This window comes from Marmota marmota, unplaced genomic scaffold (genome assembly GCF_001458135.2).
Source record: "Marmota marmota marmota unplaced genomic scaffold, marMar, whole genome shotgun sequence".
Lineage (NCBI taxonomy): Eukaryota > Metazoa > Chordata > Mammalia > Rodentia > Sciuridae > Marmota > Marmota marmota.
The window spans coordinates 22,908,552-22,927,155 of record NW_025999932.1 but is presented as its reverse complement, the minus strand read 5'-3'; the positions used below and the strand labels follow the sequence as shown (position 1 = coordinate 22,927,155).

At 37.9% G+C, this 18,604-nt stretch overlaps 1 protein-coding gene, 1 long non-coding RNA gene and 2 other non-coding genes across 4 annotated transcripts in view; 1 reads left to right on the top strand and 3 right to left on the bottom strand.

Annotated features, from left to right (window-relative positions):
• Positions 1-8,220: 8,220 nt before the first annotated feature.
• On the bottom strand, positions 8,221-12,497 carry Rpl21 (ribosomal protein L21). Its single transcript, XM_015484163.2, has 6 exons — positions 12,422-12,497; positions 10,790-10,868; positions 10,442-10,503; positions 9,325-9,437; positions 8,500-8,650; positions 8,221-8,368 (listed from the first exon to the last, which is right to left on the bottom strand). The coding sequence occupies exons 2-6, from the start codon at positions 10,854-10,856 to the stop codon at positions 8,279-8,281; spliced, it is 483 nt and encodes a 160-aa protein (XP_015339649.1). The 5' UTR covers positions 10,857-10,868; positions 12,422-12,497; the 3' UTR covers positions 8,221-8,278.
• LOC125616201 lies at positions 9,147-9,274 on the bottom strand. Its single transcript, XR_007346838.1, has one exon. It is a non-coding gene; the product is annotated as a small nucleolar RNA SNORA27 (small nucleolar RNA).
• On the bottom strand, positions 9,551-9,621 carry LOC125616197. Its single transcript, XR_007346834.1, has one exon. It is a non-coding gene; the product is annotated as a small nucleolar RNA SNORD102 (small nucleolar RNA).
• A 228-nt stretch (positions 12,498-12,725) lies between the features above and the next one.
• Positions 12,726-18,604, top strand: part of LOC125616093 — a 9,249-nt gene continuing 3,370 nt past the window's right edge. Inside the window, exon 1 of the long non-coding RNA XR_007346718.1 lies at positions 12,726-12,781. This is a non-coding gene — a long non-coding RNA (uncharacterized LOC125616093). The remainder of the gene's footprint in view (positions 12,782-18,604) is intronic.

The window sequence follows — 18,604 nt, the reverse complement described above, 5'->3', positions numbered from 1 at the left end:
GACCACAGGATTGGGGGCCAGCCTGTGGATCGCAACATGCACCTTGCTAAGAAGTTTACCAGGAAGCTCTGAAAAGGTATTGAATGTTCTTGCAAAGGGCGACTTTTCACAGGCAACAGTGTTAACGCTAGGAGCTACAAAGAACAGATATGGATTCTCTTCTCAAGGATTTTAAAACAATTTACTTACTCATCTCCCATGAGCAATTAATTTTCTTTTCCTGCTCAGGTGGAGCAAAAGTAAAAATCCAATTGCATCTTGAATTGAGCTATCACCTCATTTTCCAGAGACTAACTAAAGAGTACCCCACTGGATTTATTTTCCAACCCAAATAATTTCATAAAGCTCTAATCTTGATGGAAAAGTATGAGAGCAATTTCTCTGAGCCCTTTCCATTAATGGCTTATGAGATGGTCTGTCTGGTGCTCCCTCACCACACACTTTTCACTATTTGGAAAGAAACACAATACAGAATCTCAGTTGTTTATTCATTTCTCTATACACATTTTCCACCTTAGCATAACAGCTGCAGATTCTGCCTATTGTAATGAAAAACTAGGAACCTAATAGATTTTTGTGCTGAGTTTTTTGCATGCATAATACAATTTTCTCCCCTTAAGTAGGGCTGGGAATGGAGAAATATGGCATAAACACTCATTGCAAGTAAACCCAGTTTCAAATGATTATTCTTGTGCTCAGAAAAGAATAAGTCCACCTTGTTTGTATTTTACCAATTCTATCACTAAATTTTAGGAATTTCTTTATAATATTTTAGCATTTTTCTATCCCAATACAGAGAAATTGTTAATGCTATACTAGTGGGAATATGGAAGAGATATGAACCCCTTTTTTTTGAGAGAGAGAGGGGGGGTGGATTTTTTAATATTTATTTTTTTAGTTTTCGGCAGACACAACATCTTTATTTGTATGTGGTGCTGAGGATCGAACCCAGGCCGCACACATGCCAGGCGAGCGCGCTACCGCTTGAGCCACATCCCCAGCCCCTGAACCTGTTTCTTTGTTTTTGCCACAATAGAGGAAAACTTCAAAGAATATAAGTTTGGGATTGGGTTCAACTGAACAAAAACAGAAGACCTCAGAAGATACCAGGCCAGATAAAGAGACAGAATTCAATATTTCAAGGGGATATGCAGTCTCATTTAGTGTCATGGCTCTAACAGGCTTAAAAAAAAATAGGTGAGAAGTTTTATAGTTAGAATATTTTTCTTAACAAAAGGGAATTGTCTGGTAAGAGGTGAACTTATAAATTCACAATTTGTGGTGGTTGCTCAATATTTTAAAAACTTGCATTTCAAGGCAGACACATAATTTTGTCAGCACACATAAACACACATTGCTCAAATCTCAGATTTTTAATTCGTCTCTCCTTTTACACAACTTTCTAAATTAATTGTATAATATTTGTAGGACATTCACAGGGAGAGAGTGTAAGCTTCAGCAAATGTGAGCTCTGTTACTCAAGTGTATCAGAGAAAGTTAAAGACAAAGATAGGTGGTTCTCAAACTTAAGCATGTTACTTAATTAGCCAGAGAGCTTATTATATTGCCATGCTGGGCCCTATCCCCAGAATTTCAAATTCAGTAGGGGTAGATCTGCTCCCTCCCACCTTCTGTGCTGGGGATTGAATCCAGGGCCTCTGGCATGCAGGCAAGCACTGTGGCACTGAACAACTTTACCAGCCCTCCATCTGCACTTTTATCAACTTTACCCAGATAATGCTGGTGCAGCTAGGTAGGGGACCATACTTTGAGAACCACTGGCTTAGATCATCCAGAAAGAACTTATAGAGAAGGAAGACAGTTGCAAATGTGGAACATCAAGGAGGTGCCAAATGGGTAGAAGAACCTGAATAAAGATGATAGAATCCTCTGGTAGAAAAGGAAAATTTGTTGGTCTGGTTTAATATTAGGGAGCTGCAGATTAAACTGGAAAAAGGTCTCCAAGTTTTTTAACTAACAAGTTCTGAGAATACAGTTGCATCAGAGTGGTGGAGGTGGAAACCAAATTTGTCACAGGCAACCAGGAAATTTAATTAGGAAAGAGACCAGGAAAGCACAGGAGACTGCTTGGTTGATTTGCTAGTTTTCTGAGTCTGTTGGCTTAAGTCAATGAAGACAGAAATGAGTTATCAAGAAGAGGACAAAAACAAGAGCCCTGTGGACACTGACTCCCCACTTCCATTCCCCTTTTACACTCCCCCAATAACTTCTGGCTTGTTTTGTGTAAGTATTCATGTCTTTCTGTCCCTCTATATTGTCACCTCCTTAAGAATGGTGCCTTATTTTGCTAAGAACCTTTCAGTTTGAATCAATCCCATTTATTGCGCTGTAGGAGTCTTATTTAAGGCAGGCAGAGCCAACTCCGACAAGATGAAGATTTGGAACTACTTTTTCTTCTATTAGGTGCAGGGCCTCTGGTTTAATTCCTAGGTCCTTGATTCACTTTGAGTTTTGTGCATGGTAAGAGATAGGGGCTTAAATTCAATTTTGCTGCATATGGATTTCCAGTTTCCCCAGCACCATTTGTTTAAGAGGCTATCTTTTCTCCAATATGTGTTTTGGATTCCTTTGTCTAGTAAGTATGAGATAACCGTATTTACGTGGGTTTTTCTCTGTGTTCTCTATTCTGTACCATTGGTCTACAAGTCTATTTTGGTGCCAATACCATGCCATTTTTGTTACTATTGCTCAATAGTATAGTTTAAGGTCTGGTATAATGATGCCACCTACTCCACTCTTGTTGCCAAAGATTGCTTTGGCTATTCTGGGTCTCTTATTTTTCCAGATGAATTTCATGACTGCTTTTCCTATGAGGAATGTCACTGGAATTTTGATTGGGATTGCATTAAATCTGTACGGTCATTTTGATAATATATATTCTGCCTACCCAGGAACAAGGGAGATCTTTCCATTTTCTAAGATCTTCTTTAATTTCTTTCTTTAGCATTCTGTAGTTTTCATTGTAGAGGTCTTTCCCCTCTTTCACTAAATTGATTCCCAAGCTTATGTTTGGATTTTATATCCTGCTACTTTGTTGAATTCATTTATTAGGTTCTAGAAGTTTTCTGGTGGAATTTTTTGGATCCTCTAGGTATAGAATCATCATCGGTAAATAGTGATAGTTTGAATTTTTCTTTTCCTATCCGTATCCCTTTAATTTCGTCGTCAAATTGCTTCGGCTAGAGTTTCAAGAACTATGTTAAATAGAAGTGGTGAAAAAGGGAATCCCCGTTTTGTTCTAGTTTTTAGAAGGAATGCTTTCAATTTTTCTCCATTTAGAATGATGTTAGCCTGGGGCTTATCATAGTTTTTACAATGTTGAGATAAAAAACAATCCAGTGAGGTGAATAGAGTGCCTACAGAATGGGAGCAAATTTTTACCACATGCACATCAGATAGAGCACTTATCTTTAGAACATATCAACAACTCAAAAAACTTAACACCAAAAGAAACAACCAAATCAGTATATGGGCCAAGGAACTGACAGATTCTTCTCGAACATGATATATACAATCAATCAAAAAATATACAAAAAAAAAATTCAACATCTCTAGCAATTAGAGAAATGCAAATCAAAAGTACTCTAAGATTTTATCTCACTCCAATCAGAATGGCAGCTATTAAGAATACAAACAGCTGGGCACCGGTGGTGCCTGCCTGTAATCCCAGCAACTTGAGAGGCTGAGATAGGGAGAATCACAAATTCAAAACCAGCCTCAGCATCTTTAGTCACTAAGCAACTCAGTGAGACATTGTCTCTAAATAAAATACAAAATAGGGCTGGGAATGTGGCTCAGTGGTCAAGTATCCTGAGTTCAATCCCTGGTACCAAAAATAAATAAATAAATAAATAAATAAATAAATAAATGTGAGGATGTGGGGAAAAGGCACACTCATACATTGCTCATGGGACTACAAACTGGTGCAGCCAATCTGGAAAGCAGTATGGAAAAAAACTTGGAATGGAACAACCATTTGACCTAGCTATCCCACAAGAACTTAAAAACTTAAACTATACCCAAAGAACTTAAAAACAGCATACTACAGGGAAGCAGCCACTTCACAGTTTATAGCAGCACAATTCACAATAGCTGAACTGTGAAACCAACCTAGATACCCTTCAGTAGATGGATAAAGAAAAATGTGGTATATATACACAATGGACTATTACTCAGCATTAAAAAAGAACAAAATCATGGCACTTCCAAGTTAAGTGGATAGAGTTGGAGAATATTATGCTGAGTAAGCCAATCCTAAAAAAACCAAAAGCTGAATGTTTTCTCTGATAATGTGGATGTTGATTCATAATGGGGATGGTTGGGGGGGGAGCTTGGGAAGAATGGAAGAACTTTAGATAGGGCAAAGTGGAGGAAGAGGGAAGGGAGGAGGCATGGGGATAGGAAAGATGGTGGCATGAGATGGACATAATTACCCCAAGTACATGTATACAGACAAGAATGATGACTCTATGTAAACAACCAGACATGAAAAACTGTGCTCTATGTGTACTATGAGTTGAAATGCATTCTGCTGTCATTTATAACAAATTACAGTAAATAAATACATTTTTAAAAAATGGTGCTTTATGCTGTTGTTCTTCTGCCCATCTTCCCCAGTAGAGTAAGTACCAGTAAATATTCCCTAATGTGCTGAAAGTATCTATAATCTCATAAAAACTCAGACCCCCTTCCCAACAAAACATATATTGGGTCATGGTAAATACTATAAGGATAACAAGGGATAGAAAATAATATATAGGATACAAAGAGACAGACTTGATAAAATCTGAGCAAAAGCTGAATACTAGGACGAAACCATGGGGACCTATGAAGCATTCCCTACAGAGGAAACATCCAAGTACAAAACCTCTGAAGCAAAAATGTGCTTGGCATAGCAAAGGCACAGCAAGAAGGCTAAGTGTGATTGAATCATCCTTTGGGGCAGAATGTTGTACAAGTCAAAGAGGCTGCCACAGCCAGAAGATGGAGTGTTTTGTAGGGCAGCATCATTGTTCAAACAATGAGGCTGAATACCACCCAGAATATAAAAGCATTCAATATTGAGAGAGGTCAGAAAGACCTAAGAAAGCTTGCAAAGAGTAGATAAAATGAAACCAGGAAAGTGTTCAAGAAACCAATTGAAGCCAAACCCAGTAATAAAGAAATGTCACATTTTCTCCAACCAAATTAGCAAAGTCTATAATAATCAATGCTTTATGAGAGTGCTGAGACAAGCATTTTCATGCACTTAAGATTGAATGCACTCTGTACAACACTTTATGAAATCAATTTATCAAAACCAATCAACAACCTATAAGGTACACATATTTTTAAATCTTGTGCTGTGCTTGTGAGAAACCGTTTAATTCAAAAACACTAAAAACACAAATTCATAGCATTTCCACTGATGTTTTAAAAAATAGTGGTGCTGTACATAAACACATTCTTATTTTCTGAATATGTGCCCAAACGATAGTGGCTCTCTAAGCCGTCACCCTTCCTTCCTTTCTTCTTCCACATCCAGCTTCACCAGTCCTCTTAAACTGAGGTATTATATTCCGTTTCCTTTTTGTTGTGTAGTACTAGGGATTGAACCCAGGGTCCAAGCGTTGAAACTGAGCTACACTCCCAGCCCTCATTTCCTTTTTGAAAAGTCACAATTATACTTCTTTTCATGAGATTGTGGTAAAACAGAATCATAGCCCTTAAGGACATAAAGAACCTCTAAGTGAGAGTAATATGATTCGCTGGGCAATGAACAAAGTAATTTGTCTCCTGATGCTTCCACATAACACAGGTGACTGAATAATCCCAATTACTCATGAAGCAAGTATTTACCTGAACCTCAAAATTTAAGGAAACGCTTGTTTTCTTAAATCCATATGAAAATAAAATTAAACACACAGAAACTAGAATTAAAATACCTATTCATTTTTAAAAATAGTGTTTCCTATTACTCCTCTAATTTTAAGAGCATTTATTGAATACGCAATGTGCTAGGAACTAAGAATGCAAAGTTGAATGACAGAATTTAACCAAGGCAAAGGGAAGATAAGTAGCAAAACCTCTAACATGGGAATAATGTTGTGGGAGCCTTTAAGAGCTAGTCTTTCTCTGATCCCAAGTACTTTGTTCATTTCTCTTCTTGCATCAGGGATGCTAACCCCTATAACACTTAAGCTATATTGAACAAGCAGGAATTCATCATTGAAGCAAGGAAAAGGCAAGCACATGTGCAAAGGAACTTGAAAAACCAAGTTTTTCTTAAGAGATAAGGCATAAAGTAGAAAAATTATAACTGGAAATTAAAAGGAAAACAATTTAGTAGGAACTGTTACAAAGGATTAGACGTATGGTAGTGTAAGGGTTTCTACATGTCTGAACTCCCTGAGTCATTTTTTTTAATGAATAAAACATGGTAATCCCTTCTCAAACCTATCATTAAGGTAGCTGTCATGAGCCCTTTAAGTGTCCCACTGAATATAAATAAAAACTAAAAAGAGCTGGGGATGAGGTTCACGGTATAGCACCCCAGTATTGCTAGCTAAAAAAAATAAAATAAAAATTTCAACTTCATATAGTACTCAATCCTAAGAATATATAAAAAGGGGTGGGGGGATCATGTGTATCCTTAAAAACTATATTTCTCTACTCAGTTGCAGTGAAAAATATGAATATGCAGATAATAAAAAGCTGGCAGTTACTGATTGTAAGAGCATGTTAAGTGCATTATAAATTATTCCCATCTAATCCTTTAATAATTCCTTTTACAAAAAGAAAACAAAGTCACACAGGTCAAGTAATTTGCAGCATATAACAGTAACTTCTGAACTTGGTAGCTGATGGAAGAATGACTAGATGAACAGGGCCAGAAATAAATAGGTATGAAAGATATTCAATTTTAAAATATACAAAGTGGGGGACATGTAAATTTAAGCTGACTTCAGTTTGGTGCACAGTAGCCCACTAAGTAGGACCCATCAGAAAATATAAGACAGGAACTCCAGCTGATCCAAGTTTTGTTGCTTTTGGAAGTGGTGGTGAAAAACGAATTTCAAATACAATAATCATCCACTTAAAGGCAACCCTCTAGAAAGTGAATTCCCCCGCTCCAGGATAGTTAATAGCTATTATGTTAAGCATTCAGAGAGATCCAAGTCCAGGTCTGCTTAGACAAAAGCAGTATCTATTTCCTATCCTGAAAGAAAACTACAGGCCACCAATTAGGCTCTTTTCTCCAACCACAGCATTTGCTAAATAGGCTACAAAAAGGAAGATGGTCAAGTCTGGAAGCATGTACAGAACACTACTTAAAAGCAGTTACAAATGAAAATAATACCCTGCATTCCATCAGATCATAATGGAATAAAATTAAAAGCAGCTACACACACAGTTAAGTACAAACTACATTAGCAGAACTAGAAACGTGGAAAACCTAGTTAGAAATAAAACAGACTGGGGCAAGAAAAAACAATTCAGGAATACTAATATTTCAAGGATGAAGACTAAGGCTGTTAATTTTTTTAAATGAAGTAAAAACACACAAACCCAGTTAACTAGCCCAACCCCACTGGCTACTAATTTTTCTCTTCTGGACTTGTCCCCCCAGGAGAACAACAGCAAAAAGAAACCAACTTCAAGTGCAGACCAAGAGGAAAAAAAAAAAAAAAAAAAGAAAACTTAAGTGCAGACCAGGCCCTTAAACACAAAACCTGTCAGCATCTGGACTTGGACTTCCCAGTCTCTAAAACTCTGAAAAAATTTGTTTACAAAATTAGTAAAGTCTGTATTATTTTGTTACAGTAGGAGAAAGACAAATGTTTTTACACTATTGTTCAAAGTGATTCAGAACTAGTAACACCCAAAGAACAGGGTACTATTTTTTAAAGGAAGTTGGCTTCAAAGGTAAATTCATAATCCTTAAAATCAAGCTCTTTATAATTATAACCAATCAACTTTTCCTAACCTTAACTGTAATTACAGTTTTCCTTTCACTTATTTTGTGTATCTTTCTTCAAGGTAACTTAGAGACCAAGCAACTACATTTAATAAGTAATCTTTGGCCATTTCTTAACCAATTGAGTATATACTTGATGCACCACCATAAGTCACTTCACATTATTCTGCAATAAAAATACTAAATTTGAACGGCAGAGAAACAACAAACAAACTGGGACACAATTAAATATACACTTCTGCTCAATTAAAAAAAATCATTTTTGTAGTCCACGAGCCTTTATTTATTTTTTTACATTTATTATGCCATGAATTCATAGGGAATAGGTTCCAGCAGTTCAGGCTCCTTTCCATTTGTTCTCACAAAATGTGCTTCTCTGGGTGGGGCAGGCTATTGAAGGGGAAAAGAGGAAATAAACTTTTTAAATTCAATTCTTAAACTCCAATAAAAAATATCTGAGCAACAGTTTTAATAGTCCCCCAAGATTAACACCAATAAACCCTGCCAAGTCAAGCTCTCACCTGGCGCTTCAGCTGAACCCAGGTACCTTTCTCTTTGGCTTCCTTCTTTTTCTGATCATTTTCCTTCACACGTTTCAGGAAGCTGTCTCGGCTCTTAGAGTGCTTAATATGCTCAATACGCACATTAATTCTCTTGGCAAGAATCTTGCCCCTGGTGAGAGCAGAAATTCTCATAAGTGTTTCATCAAAAACACAACAGCAATGCAGAAAATGGTTTTGACAATTCCACTTATTAGATAAATCATGAATCTTTTACTCCAAATAAACCAACAAGGTTATGATGGCTTGATTAGTTTTTCAATTACTGATCTACTTGGAAGAGGCCTTGAAGTAAACAATCCTTTTGTTTTCTTTTATCAGTACATTAAAATTGTATGTATTGAATTTATTTACTCCAATCAGTCCCAGGTGCCCTGCTCATTTCCTACCCCACCTCCCTCACCTTATTCTCCTTCCTTTACTGGTATTCTTTTTCCTCTAACCACCCCTACTTTGCAGCTGTTGTGATGAGGTGACAGCCTCTGAACCACTAGTTGAACCAAAATCAAATCACTAGTACAATTTAAAACTTAAAAAACTTTTTATGTTATAAAACTAGAACTGCTTTAATACCAGATTGTGTAGGACCTTCCAGGAAATCTATTTCAATTTGTTTCCTCTGACAGGTTACATGACAGACACTCAGTCTGCCTGAGTTTTAAGAGGATACTTCCTTTGCCCCTCTTGAATGACCAATAAAGACATTAAGTCCAATTGGCAAAGTGAAAGGGGTGGGGGTATATGAATATGACTTAATCACAAAGAACTATACCATTCATTACTTACTTAACTTGCTTATTCACAACAATGCCAACAGCATGCTGGGTAACATTGTAGACTCTCCCAGTTTTGCCATGATAACATTTGTGGGGCATTCCTTTTTGAACAGTACCCATTCCCTGGATAGGAAAGGAGACAAATGTTATTCCAGCCAACTCCTCCTTACTCTTAAACTTTAATTTTTTATTGAAGTAAATAAGATGTCGTAAAATTTCCTTTAAATGGCATCTTGAGCTTTCAGAGCCGGTGAAATGTGTTTTTCACATTGCTTCAAGCAATCAAAAAGACAATCATCATTAAGCTCAAGAGCCAGGACATATTTAAATACTGATCACAAAAGAACACAGTTCTCACTGGAGTTTCCATAATAACTATAATCTCCATTTTAATAAATTTTATACTAAGGCATTCCTTTTCACTTTGATATAAACACTCAGTCCAGGGTTGGGGTTATAGCTCAATTGGTAGAGCTCTTCTTGCCTTGCACATGTGAGGCACTGGGTCCGATCCGATCCCCTCAGCACCACATAAAAATAAAGGTACTGTGTTCATCTACTACAAAATACTTAAATACTAAAAAAACAACAACAACAAAACAAAAAACAACAACAACAACAAAAACCAGTCTGGCCAGGCACAGTGCCAACCGCCTGTAATCCCAGCAGCTCAGGAGGATCCCAAGTTCAAAGCCAGCCTCAGCAAAAAGCGAGACACTAAGCAACTAAGTGCCACTGAGTTCAATCCCCAATACCCCCCCCACAAAACCTGTTCTTTACTCTTATGAACTCAAGCAGATTTCCTCCCATAAAACTCAGAGTAAAAGGATCCAGGGGCTGGGGATGTGGCTCAAGCGGTAGCGCGCTCGCCTGGCATGCGTGCGGCCCGGGTTCGATCCTCAGCACCACATACAAACAAAGATGTTGTGTCTGCCAAAAGCTAAAAAATAAATATCAGAAATTCTCTCTCTCTCTCCCTATCTCTCTCTCTCACCTCTTCTCTTTAAAAAAAAAAAAAAAAAAAAGGATCCAATAGATGTAATAAATACTGGTACCTAAAACCCAGCACTCCATTAATTCCAACTTTTCTAACATCTATAGTGTTATTCCTCAATTTTATAATTTACCTTGATGTCTACAATATCACCCTTTTTGTAGATTCGCATATATGTGGCCAAAGGAACAACTCCTGCAAAAAAATTTCAGTAGTCAGTCTCAAGACAAGTCTAAAATAAAAATATCATACTATTTTTGAAAATTTCTCCTGAAAGCAAAAAATCAGTCTACTACACACCTTCTCTCCAAAGTTTTAATCCTGCATAGATATTTAGTTATGAAACTACATAAAATTCATACTTTCTATATATCTATTACAAAATATGCCAGATTTTTAAAATATGCTATTTATGAACCACAACATACACTAATAAAAATCCAAATGTACGCCAAGCTTGGCTTCAAGTAAACAAACTTACCATGTTTTCTAAAAGGCCTGGAGAACATATATCGGGTTCCTCTCCTCTTTCCCTTTGTGTTCGTCATCTTGGCGAATTACTAAAAGAAGAAAGCATAAAATTAGTCAGATAAATCAGATGAACGATCACTAATTTTTTCCAACAGTTTATAAAAACATTAACAGGACTTCTACCTCACTTTATCTGTACAATCCATGCTAGAACAATGCCAAGAGCATTGGAAATTAGTATCTAAAGGATAATTTATTGGAGAACCCAATAAAACTCAACCATGCATTTTTATACAGTAGATAAGATCCTTTTTCTCTTCCCTCTTTTTAAAAACACTTTTATAATTCATTGAAGTAATGTTTACAGAGCACTAAGCAATTCTTAGCACAAGTACAGCATAACTGAACTGAAAGCTAATTTACCATCTAAAAATTCACCTGTAAACATTCAGATTTGAACCTTTCCTGGGCTCCCTCAAGGGCCAAAACACATTTTTGAACACTGGGCCATCCAGGGCAATTACCCCTACCCACAAGGCCAATTATAAAGGAAGACTTTAATTTTTTACAAAAAGGCAACTAAGCAATTGTTATAATAATCAAATCTCTACATCTGTATAAACTTGTAAACTTGAATTAAGTTCATAAACTAGGGATGAACCTCTCTAGATAAAAGGACTGTGGAGCCACAGTCAAAATCAGTAAGTTCTTCTCCTCTAAACTCATTTTCCTGGCATCTATTTTATGCCTAGACCTAACACACACAAAACTGAACCAGTTTTCCAAAACGATACCTTACCCATGCAAACCAATGATGCCTGAAGCCTACAATGGTATCAAATTTGCCAACTAGAATCGCTATGTGGGGTGAAGCCAGCAGTTTGTTAAATAATTATTAAAATTCACCCCTAAACTCCTAAATCGGACATATTGCTGTTGTGGAATGTTTTCACTCAACACACATCTTCCCCTCTTGATATATGAGCACTGGTAAGGCAACCTTAACATATATTCCCTTCATCCACTCGCAATCCCGAGCCAAAACTAAAAGCGACAGGCTATCAATTCACGCACAATCCAAGAGTGATCTGAGACTCATTAACCAGATTTGACTCGGCGGGCAGCCACTTCGTTACCCAACCACGAAGCCAGAAATTCAGACATTTAGGCTCACTGGAGATCAAATCCAAGACTTGTTTTAAACCCGTTCTTAAAACCCGGAAGTGCCTACCCGTCCACGTTACATTGAAAGGAGTTAGAAAAGCATCAGGCCACGCGGCCCCGCACAGCCTACGAGGGCCCAGGACTCCGCGACCGAAGTCACAGAGATATGAGAGGCTGAATCCTAGTCAGATTAACCGCAGATTAACTCACTTCGTCCCCAGTGAGTCGGCTTCGTCTTCCTAACCGTAGCAGCTCAGGGCCACGGCACCGCAGGTCGGGTCCTCAGCCCACTGCCCAGGCCCTAACACAGCGCATGCTGCTCCGGGTCTGGCAGGACACAGACCCAACCGCCCAGGACAGTGGACCCCAGATTGGGTAAACAGACTCTCTAGTATCCCAGTGCATGTCATCTGAGGCCGCAGGGTCGCAATTCGAGCCTAAGGAACGCAGGGCCCCGGGAGCCACGAGCAGTCCTTACCTGAAAGATGGCGGTTCCGGCCGAAAAGAAGGAGGCGGTATCGCTGCGCGCGCAACACAAGGGCCTGCGGGCTGCCCGCGGCGCTGCCTGAAGAAAAAGCCAGCCGAAAGAGGCTCTTCCAGGGAAGCGGATTGGCCCTGAGAACAAGGAGACTATGTGGGAATATTTTCTCCTTACGCAAACAATAGGTATTCAGTTAACACAAGCTGACACTTGTGTCGCGTTAGGCAGCCCGGAAAGGGGCCTTCAAGGGCGTCAAACAAGTCGCGTCGTCCCGAGCGTGTGGACGTCCGTCGCCGCGTCACGCTTACGTCGGAAGGGAGCTGTGTGTCAGAATCTCCCGGGCTAGGTTGTGTCGAGGTTAGCGGCGTCAGTACCTTTTAAAGTGCTAGTAGTTGATGTTGGTTTGTTGCTGAAATGATTACGTGGACCCCAAACCCATTTTAGAGTGAATCAAAAATATTACCTGGCCGGGCGCGGTGGCGTAGGGCTGTAATCCCAGCGTCTGGGGAGGCTGAGGCAGGAGGATCGTGAGTCCGATGACAACCTCAGCAATTTAGTGAGATCCTGTATCAAAATAAGAAATAAAAAGAACTGGGGATGTAGCTTAGTGGTAAACCGGCTCTGGGTCCAATCCTAGTACTTAAAAACAAAAAGCTACCTGGTTTATAAGTAAGTCTTTTCTAGAGTTGTTACCCCCCCTCTACACGTCTGAACGCACCTGCTGGTAGGTTAGAACCACTCTGAAAGCAATTATGCAAAATCTGTTAAAATTGAAGATTTTACAATTCTAAACCCTAGAATTCTACTCCTAAGTGTATGACTTATAGAAATTTTGATATGTGGACAAAAGTGTAGTAACTATAGTGTGGATAGAAGCAAGAAATGCGGAACATCTATCAAAGAATGAATACACTGGATCGCTAACAAGATGGAATGTTATATGCTAGTAAAACAAGACTGAACTCTGAAATATGATGAGGCAAAAGAGGAAGCTGTAGAAATAAATAGTATGCCAACTTAATTTCAATAGTACTATATATTGCTTAGGGTAATAAAAAATGCAAGGAAATGAAAATCAAGTTTAGAAAAGTGGTCATGTCTATAGGGAGAAAACTACAAAAGGAGGCTGTAACAGTTTTGACCATTAAGCTGGGTTTTGGATAAATGGGTGATTACCATTTCCTTAATTAAACCTTATTAAAGTATGTATTACCATATTCTTATGGTTGTTTAAGATATGTAACAAAAAATTGAAAATATAATCCAGAGAATTGCCATGTGCCCTGCATCCAGTTTCCCCTATTAGTAATATCTGGCATTATTATTGTACATTTGTTGGAATTAATAAACCAGTACTGAACACTGTTTTTAACTAAAGTTCATAATTTATATTGTCTTAGATTTTTAGAACCTAATATTCTCTTTTCTGTATAGTTATGTCTCCTTTTGTACCTTTGTGGAAGTTCCTCAGACTTTCCTCATTTTTAATGACTTAAGACAGTTTTGAGAACTACTGGCCTAGTATTTTTATGGTATGCCCAATATTGGAATTTGCTGTTTTTCTCATGGTTTCATGTATGATGTTTAGGATGCATTTGTTAAAAAATGAGCCAAATAACATAAAAACCTTATCTGATTGAATATAAATAATATCCCATTGTTTTTGAAATTTTCATTTCTTTAACTCCTTCTCCTGATGCTTCTGAATTTTCTAAAAAACTGCATCAGCTCCAAACTTTGTCCATCAAACTTTAAAAAAAATCATGAAATTATTGGTTTTGAACATCAAAATGTAGCTGGCATTGTGGTAGAGCACATGTGAGGCCCTGGGTCCAATCTTTAGCACTGCCAAAAGAGAAAAAAAGGCCAATTTCAGCAAAGTCATATGACTAAACCTAAAAAATGAACATTATCATCTCTTTCCCATCTCCCATTCTGTTTTCTATTTAATCTAACTTTCCCCCCAGTCACTACAAAAACTGCTCTTATCAAAGCAACAACAGTTTCTATGTTGACCAAAGACATTTCTTGTTCTTATCTGTCTTGATTGCTCAGAAACATTGGACTCTATTGAGCACTTCTTGCTTCTTAAAATACTGCCCTTTCTGACCTCTCTAGTCTATTTTTGCTGTTTTTCCTTCTCTCTTTCCTTTTGTGTATTGGAACTAAATCCCCTGCTCTTCTCTTTCTGCATTATCTTCCTAGGTAATTGTTTTCTCCCATAATTTAAAATTTCTTCTCCATGCTGCTTACTACCAAATTTATTTCTTTAATTTGGGCATCTCCTCAACACTTAAGTTTAGTGACATCTATTCTTGAATAACATTTATCATTTAAAAGTTAACATATCCAAAATAAAACTTCCTATTCCTACCCCAAGTCTGTTTTTGCTCCAATATTTTCCATGTCAGTAAAAGATATAAACTAGAAACCTTGTTTTCATTTTTAAATTGTCCCTTATCACCTCCAAATTGAATCCATCAGCAATTTTTTTCCAGTACCACCTGTAAAATATACCAGCAGTTGGCCTACCTCTTTGCATCTCTTGTCAATACCACCACTGGTATTTCATTCTGAACCACAGCAGTATGCATTTATGTTCATGCTTTTCTCTCGTCCTAGTTTTATATACAGTCCCCATAGTCATATTTTAAAATGTATTTTAAAATGGTTTAAAGCCCTCCAAAGACTTTCTGTTGCCCTTACAATAAAAATATAAACTGCTTTCCTTGGTGCCGCAGTCTGGCTGGGCACAAAATCACGAGCCACCACACAGCTTGTAGATTCAAACAGCAACTCTTTATTCCCGAACTCACACCAGCCGTCTACAATCACGTTCTGGGGAAATCCACGTTCTCTGCCCAAATCCACCTCCACTGGGCTTCTATCTCCAAAATATACTGTCTGAATCCCGTGAGAACTCAAGGGGAACTCAGGCAGCAGGATACGCCCTATTCCCAGCAGGAATAATCTTAAACCTTAAACCTGGAACCTAAACCGGGAACGCCCTAATCCGCCTTGGTCCTTGAGCAAGGTCACCTACATTCAATGTCACTGCAACATGGGGTACGCTGGCAAGGAAATTGTCATACCTACTTGGCTAATGGCTCCCAGCACCTTGGTTTACACAATCCTGCATAAACTGGTTCTTGCCTCTCTCTTCAGGTTCACATGGTATCTCCCACTTTCTGCCTCATGAATTGAAATACCACTATCTTCTTCAATTTCATAATCATTTCAAGCTCTTTCTAGCCTTGGGATCTTTATGCATTCTCTTCCCTTTGCCCTTCAAATAGATCTATCTCATTGCTTTGCTTCCTAAAAGAAGTGATGCCTATCAGATGAAAAATGAGTGGGAGCTAGATGAAAATTCAAACAACATTCCAAGTAGAAGCAACATGGTATGCACAGGTAAGTTCAAGCAGTGTGGCATTGCTGGTGCAAGACAAAAAAAACAATGAGAAGCTGGAAAAGTAGACTGTGAAGGTGCTTAATATAGTGCTGTTGAATCTTCCAGGATCCATGACAGGTTTTAACAAAACTTGATGATGATGGTAGAGGTGATAACTAATATTTACTTATTGTGTGCCTGTAAGTTTTTACAAATGTAAATCTAATTTAATCTTCACAACAATCCTACAAGGTAACTGGTGCCACCTGTTCCTATACCTTGGAAAGATTGTAAAATATAAAAAGGATTGCTTTTCAGCTTTTTCCATTACTGATTTGGCATTCAACTTTCACAAATCAGTAATTGATATTTGTCCTTCTGTTTTTTAGCATTAAAGTATCATTGCTGTCTTTTTTGCATTTTTCCCATAGATACGCAGGCAGGCAGAGAGACAGATAGGGAGAGACAGACAGACACACACACACACACACACACATACCTGTAATGGAGTTTCAGGAGAGAAGAAAATTAGATGAAGGCATTTAATCAGTCTGGAAATTTCTAGGATGAATTATTTAGAAGCAGAATTTCTAATAATCAGGTTAACCCATTTATTGTCTTAACTGAATTGGCTGTTGAGAGTTCCAATACTAGATGAGGAGTTGGATTGAGAAGTGGACATTGTTGTTTTTCAGCTGTTCAGATTCATTCCCCCTTCCCAAGAGCCCCTCTGTTTACTTTGGGGAACTAATTCCTGCCGTATATGTATATGGGGATATGTATATATAAATGTATATATATTTTTTAGGAAAATGTAATCCCCACCTACATCAAAACCAAAGGGACCAGACTCTCCCTGTTCCCATACAGTCCTGAGGCAGACATTGACCTAACTCAAAAACAGCTGAAACCTGAATGTGTGTATGTTTCATCTTTAGGTTCTGGAATGAATGATGCAAGGACATAAGTAACATCTAGAGGCTGCTGATTGTGGCAGGGTTATACTTATCAGACTTCCTGTTACCAAAAATCTTCAGTTCCTTTGGCCTGCTTCTGCTTATTATAAGCCCAGTTCTTGATTATTCTTGAATTCTGAAAGTGACTTTTTTTCCTTGAAGTACTCTAGATTGAACTCAGGGCTGCTCCTACCACGGAGCTACATCCCCATCCTTGTTATTTTTTATTTTGATATTTATTTATTTATTTGGTTTTTTTAGTTTTCGGCGGACACAACATCTTTGTTTGTATGTGGTGCTGAGGATTGAACCCAGGCCGCACACATGCCAGGCGAGCACACTACTGCTTGAGTCACATCCCCAGCTCCAGAAAGTTTTTTAATATTTATTATTATTATTTTTTTTTTAGTTTTCGTATTTTTTATTTTGAAACAGGGTCTTGCTGAGTTGCCAGAGCTGGCCTTGAATTTGCCATCCTCCTTCCTCAGCCTCCCTAGTCAGTGGGATTACAGGCATGCATCATTGCATGACTTTTGATTAAGTCAATCAGGGTAAGATTGTTACTTGAAACAAATAATCTCCAATTATTTGGACTAGAAGATGGCCTTAACTCAAGACTCTGTAGTAACATTGCAGAATTTATCTACAGTGGGTGAAAAACTTTGAATAACCAGGAATTTAATACATGGTTTCAATTATTGAGCAAATCTAAATATTCATGATGAAAGTATTTATTATTTTATTTTAATTAACAATTTTTTATCTTTGTTATTAGCAAGATTTTAATTCCCAAGCAGTTTTTTTCCTTTTAACATTTATCTCACTCAGTTGATCTGAGCTATGTGTAACCAAAATGATATTACTGTTATCCTAAGAAAAGTACAATTAAGAGCCAGGCATCGTGGCACATGCCTATAATCCCAGTAGCTTGGAAGGCTGAGGCAGGAGAATCAGAAGTTTAAAGCCAACCATTTAGTGAGGCCCTAAGCAACTCAAATAAAAAGTTATAAAAAGGGGCTCGGGATGTGGCTCAGTGGTAAAGCACTCCTGGGTTCTTTCCCTGGTACCAAAGAAACAAAGTACAAGTAAGGAAATAAAAATGATAGTATACTAAAGATGAATTACAAGATTAAGTGTGTTCTTGCTGTGGTCCACTATCTTACACTTTGCACATTGCTCTTATAGTCTTAGTGTAAACATTTGTGTGTATATACATGTACATCTGTATGCACATGTATATATATGTACATATGTGTATGTATATACATATGTAGAGAGAGAGAGATTGATAGAGATTTTTTAAATAAGACACACAGATCCTAGGGTACAATTGGATGATTTTTGAATGATGTATGTAGCCTTATAACCAGTGCCCCTAATCAAGATACACTGTTATCCTCCTGGAAAGTTCCCTGGTACTCCTTTCTAGTCAATCTCTTCTCATTAGAACCATACAATATTCTGGTTTCATTGATTGATTGATTGATTCTGGTGCTGGGGATCTGGTGTTAGGTGTTTTGTCGCTGAGCTATACCTCCAGCCCCCCATATTCTGATTTCTATAGCCATAAGTTAGTTTTGCCTATTCTTGAATTTCATATAAATGCTACCATACAATATGTCCTCTTTTCTCTGGCCGTTTTTGTTTGGCTTAATGGTTTTAAAATTTTATGTATTTATGTATAGTACTGTGACTTGAACCCAGGACATTACACATGCTAGGTAAGCACTAAGCTACATCCCCAATTTTTCTTTCTTTCTTTCTTCCTTCCTTCCTTCCTTCCTTCCTGCCTTCCTTCCTGCCTGCCTTCCTGCCTGCCTGCCTTCCTGCCTT

Excerpts from the sequence above, each read along its gene's own strand:
- Rpl21 (XM_015484163.2), bottom strand. The coding sequence starts at position 10,856 with ATGACGAACACAAAGGGAAAGAGGAGAGGAACCCGATATATGTTCTCC. Across the intron at positions 10,504-10,789 it reads CAGGCCTTTTAGAAAACATG|GAGTTGTTCCTTTGGCCACA; the intron begins GTAAGTTTGTTT and ends ATTTTTTTGCAG. Across the intron at positions 9,438-10,441 it reads GTGATATTGTAGACATCAAG|GGAATGGGTACTGTTCAAAA; the intron begins GTAAATTATAAA and ends TTTCCTATCCAG.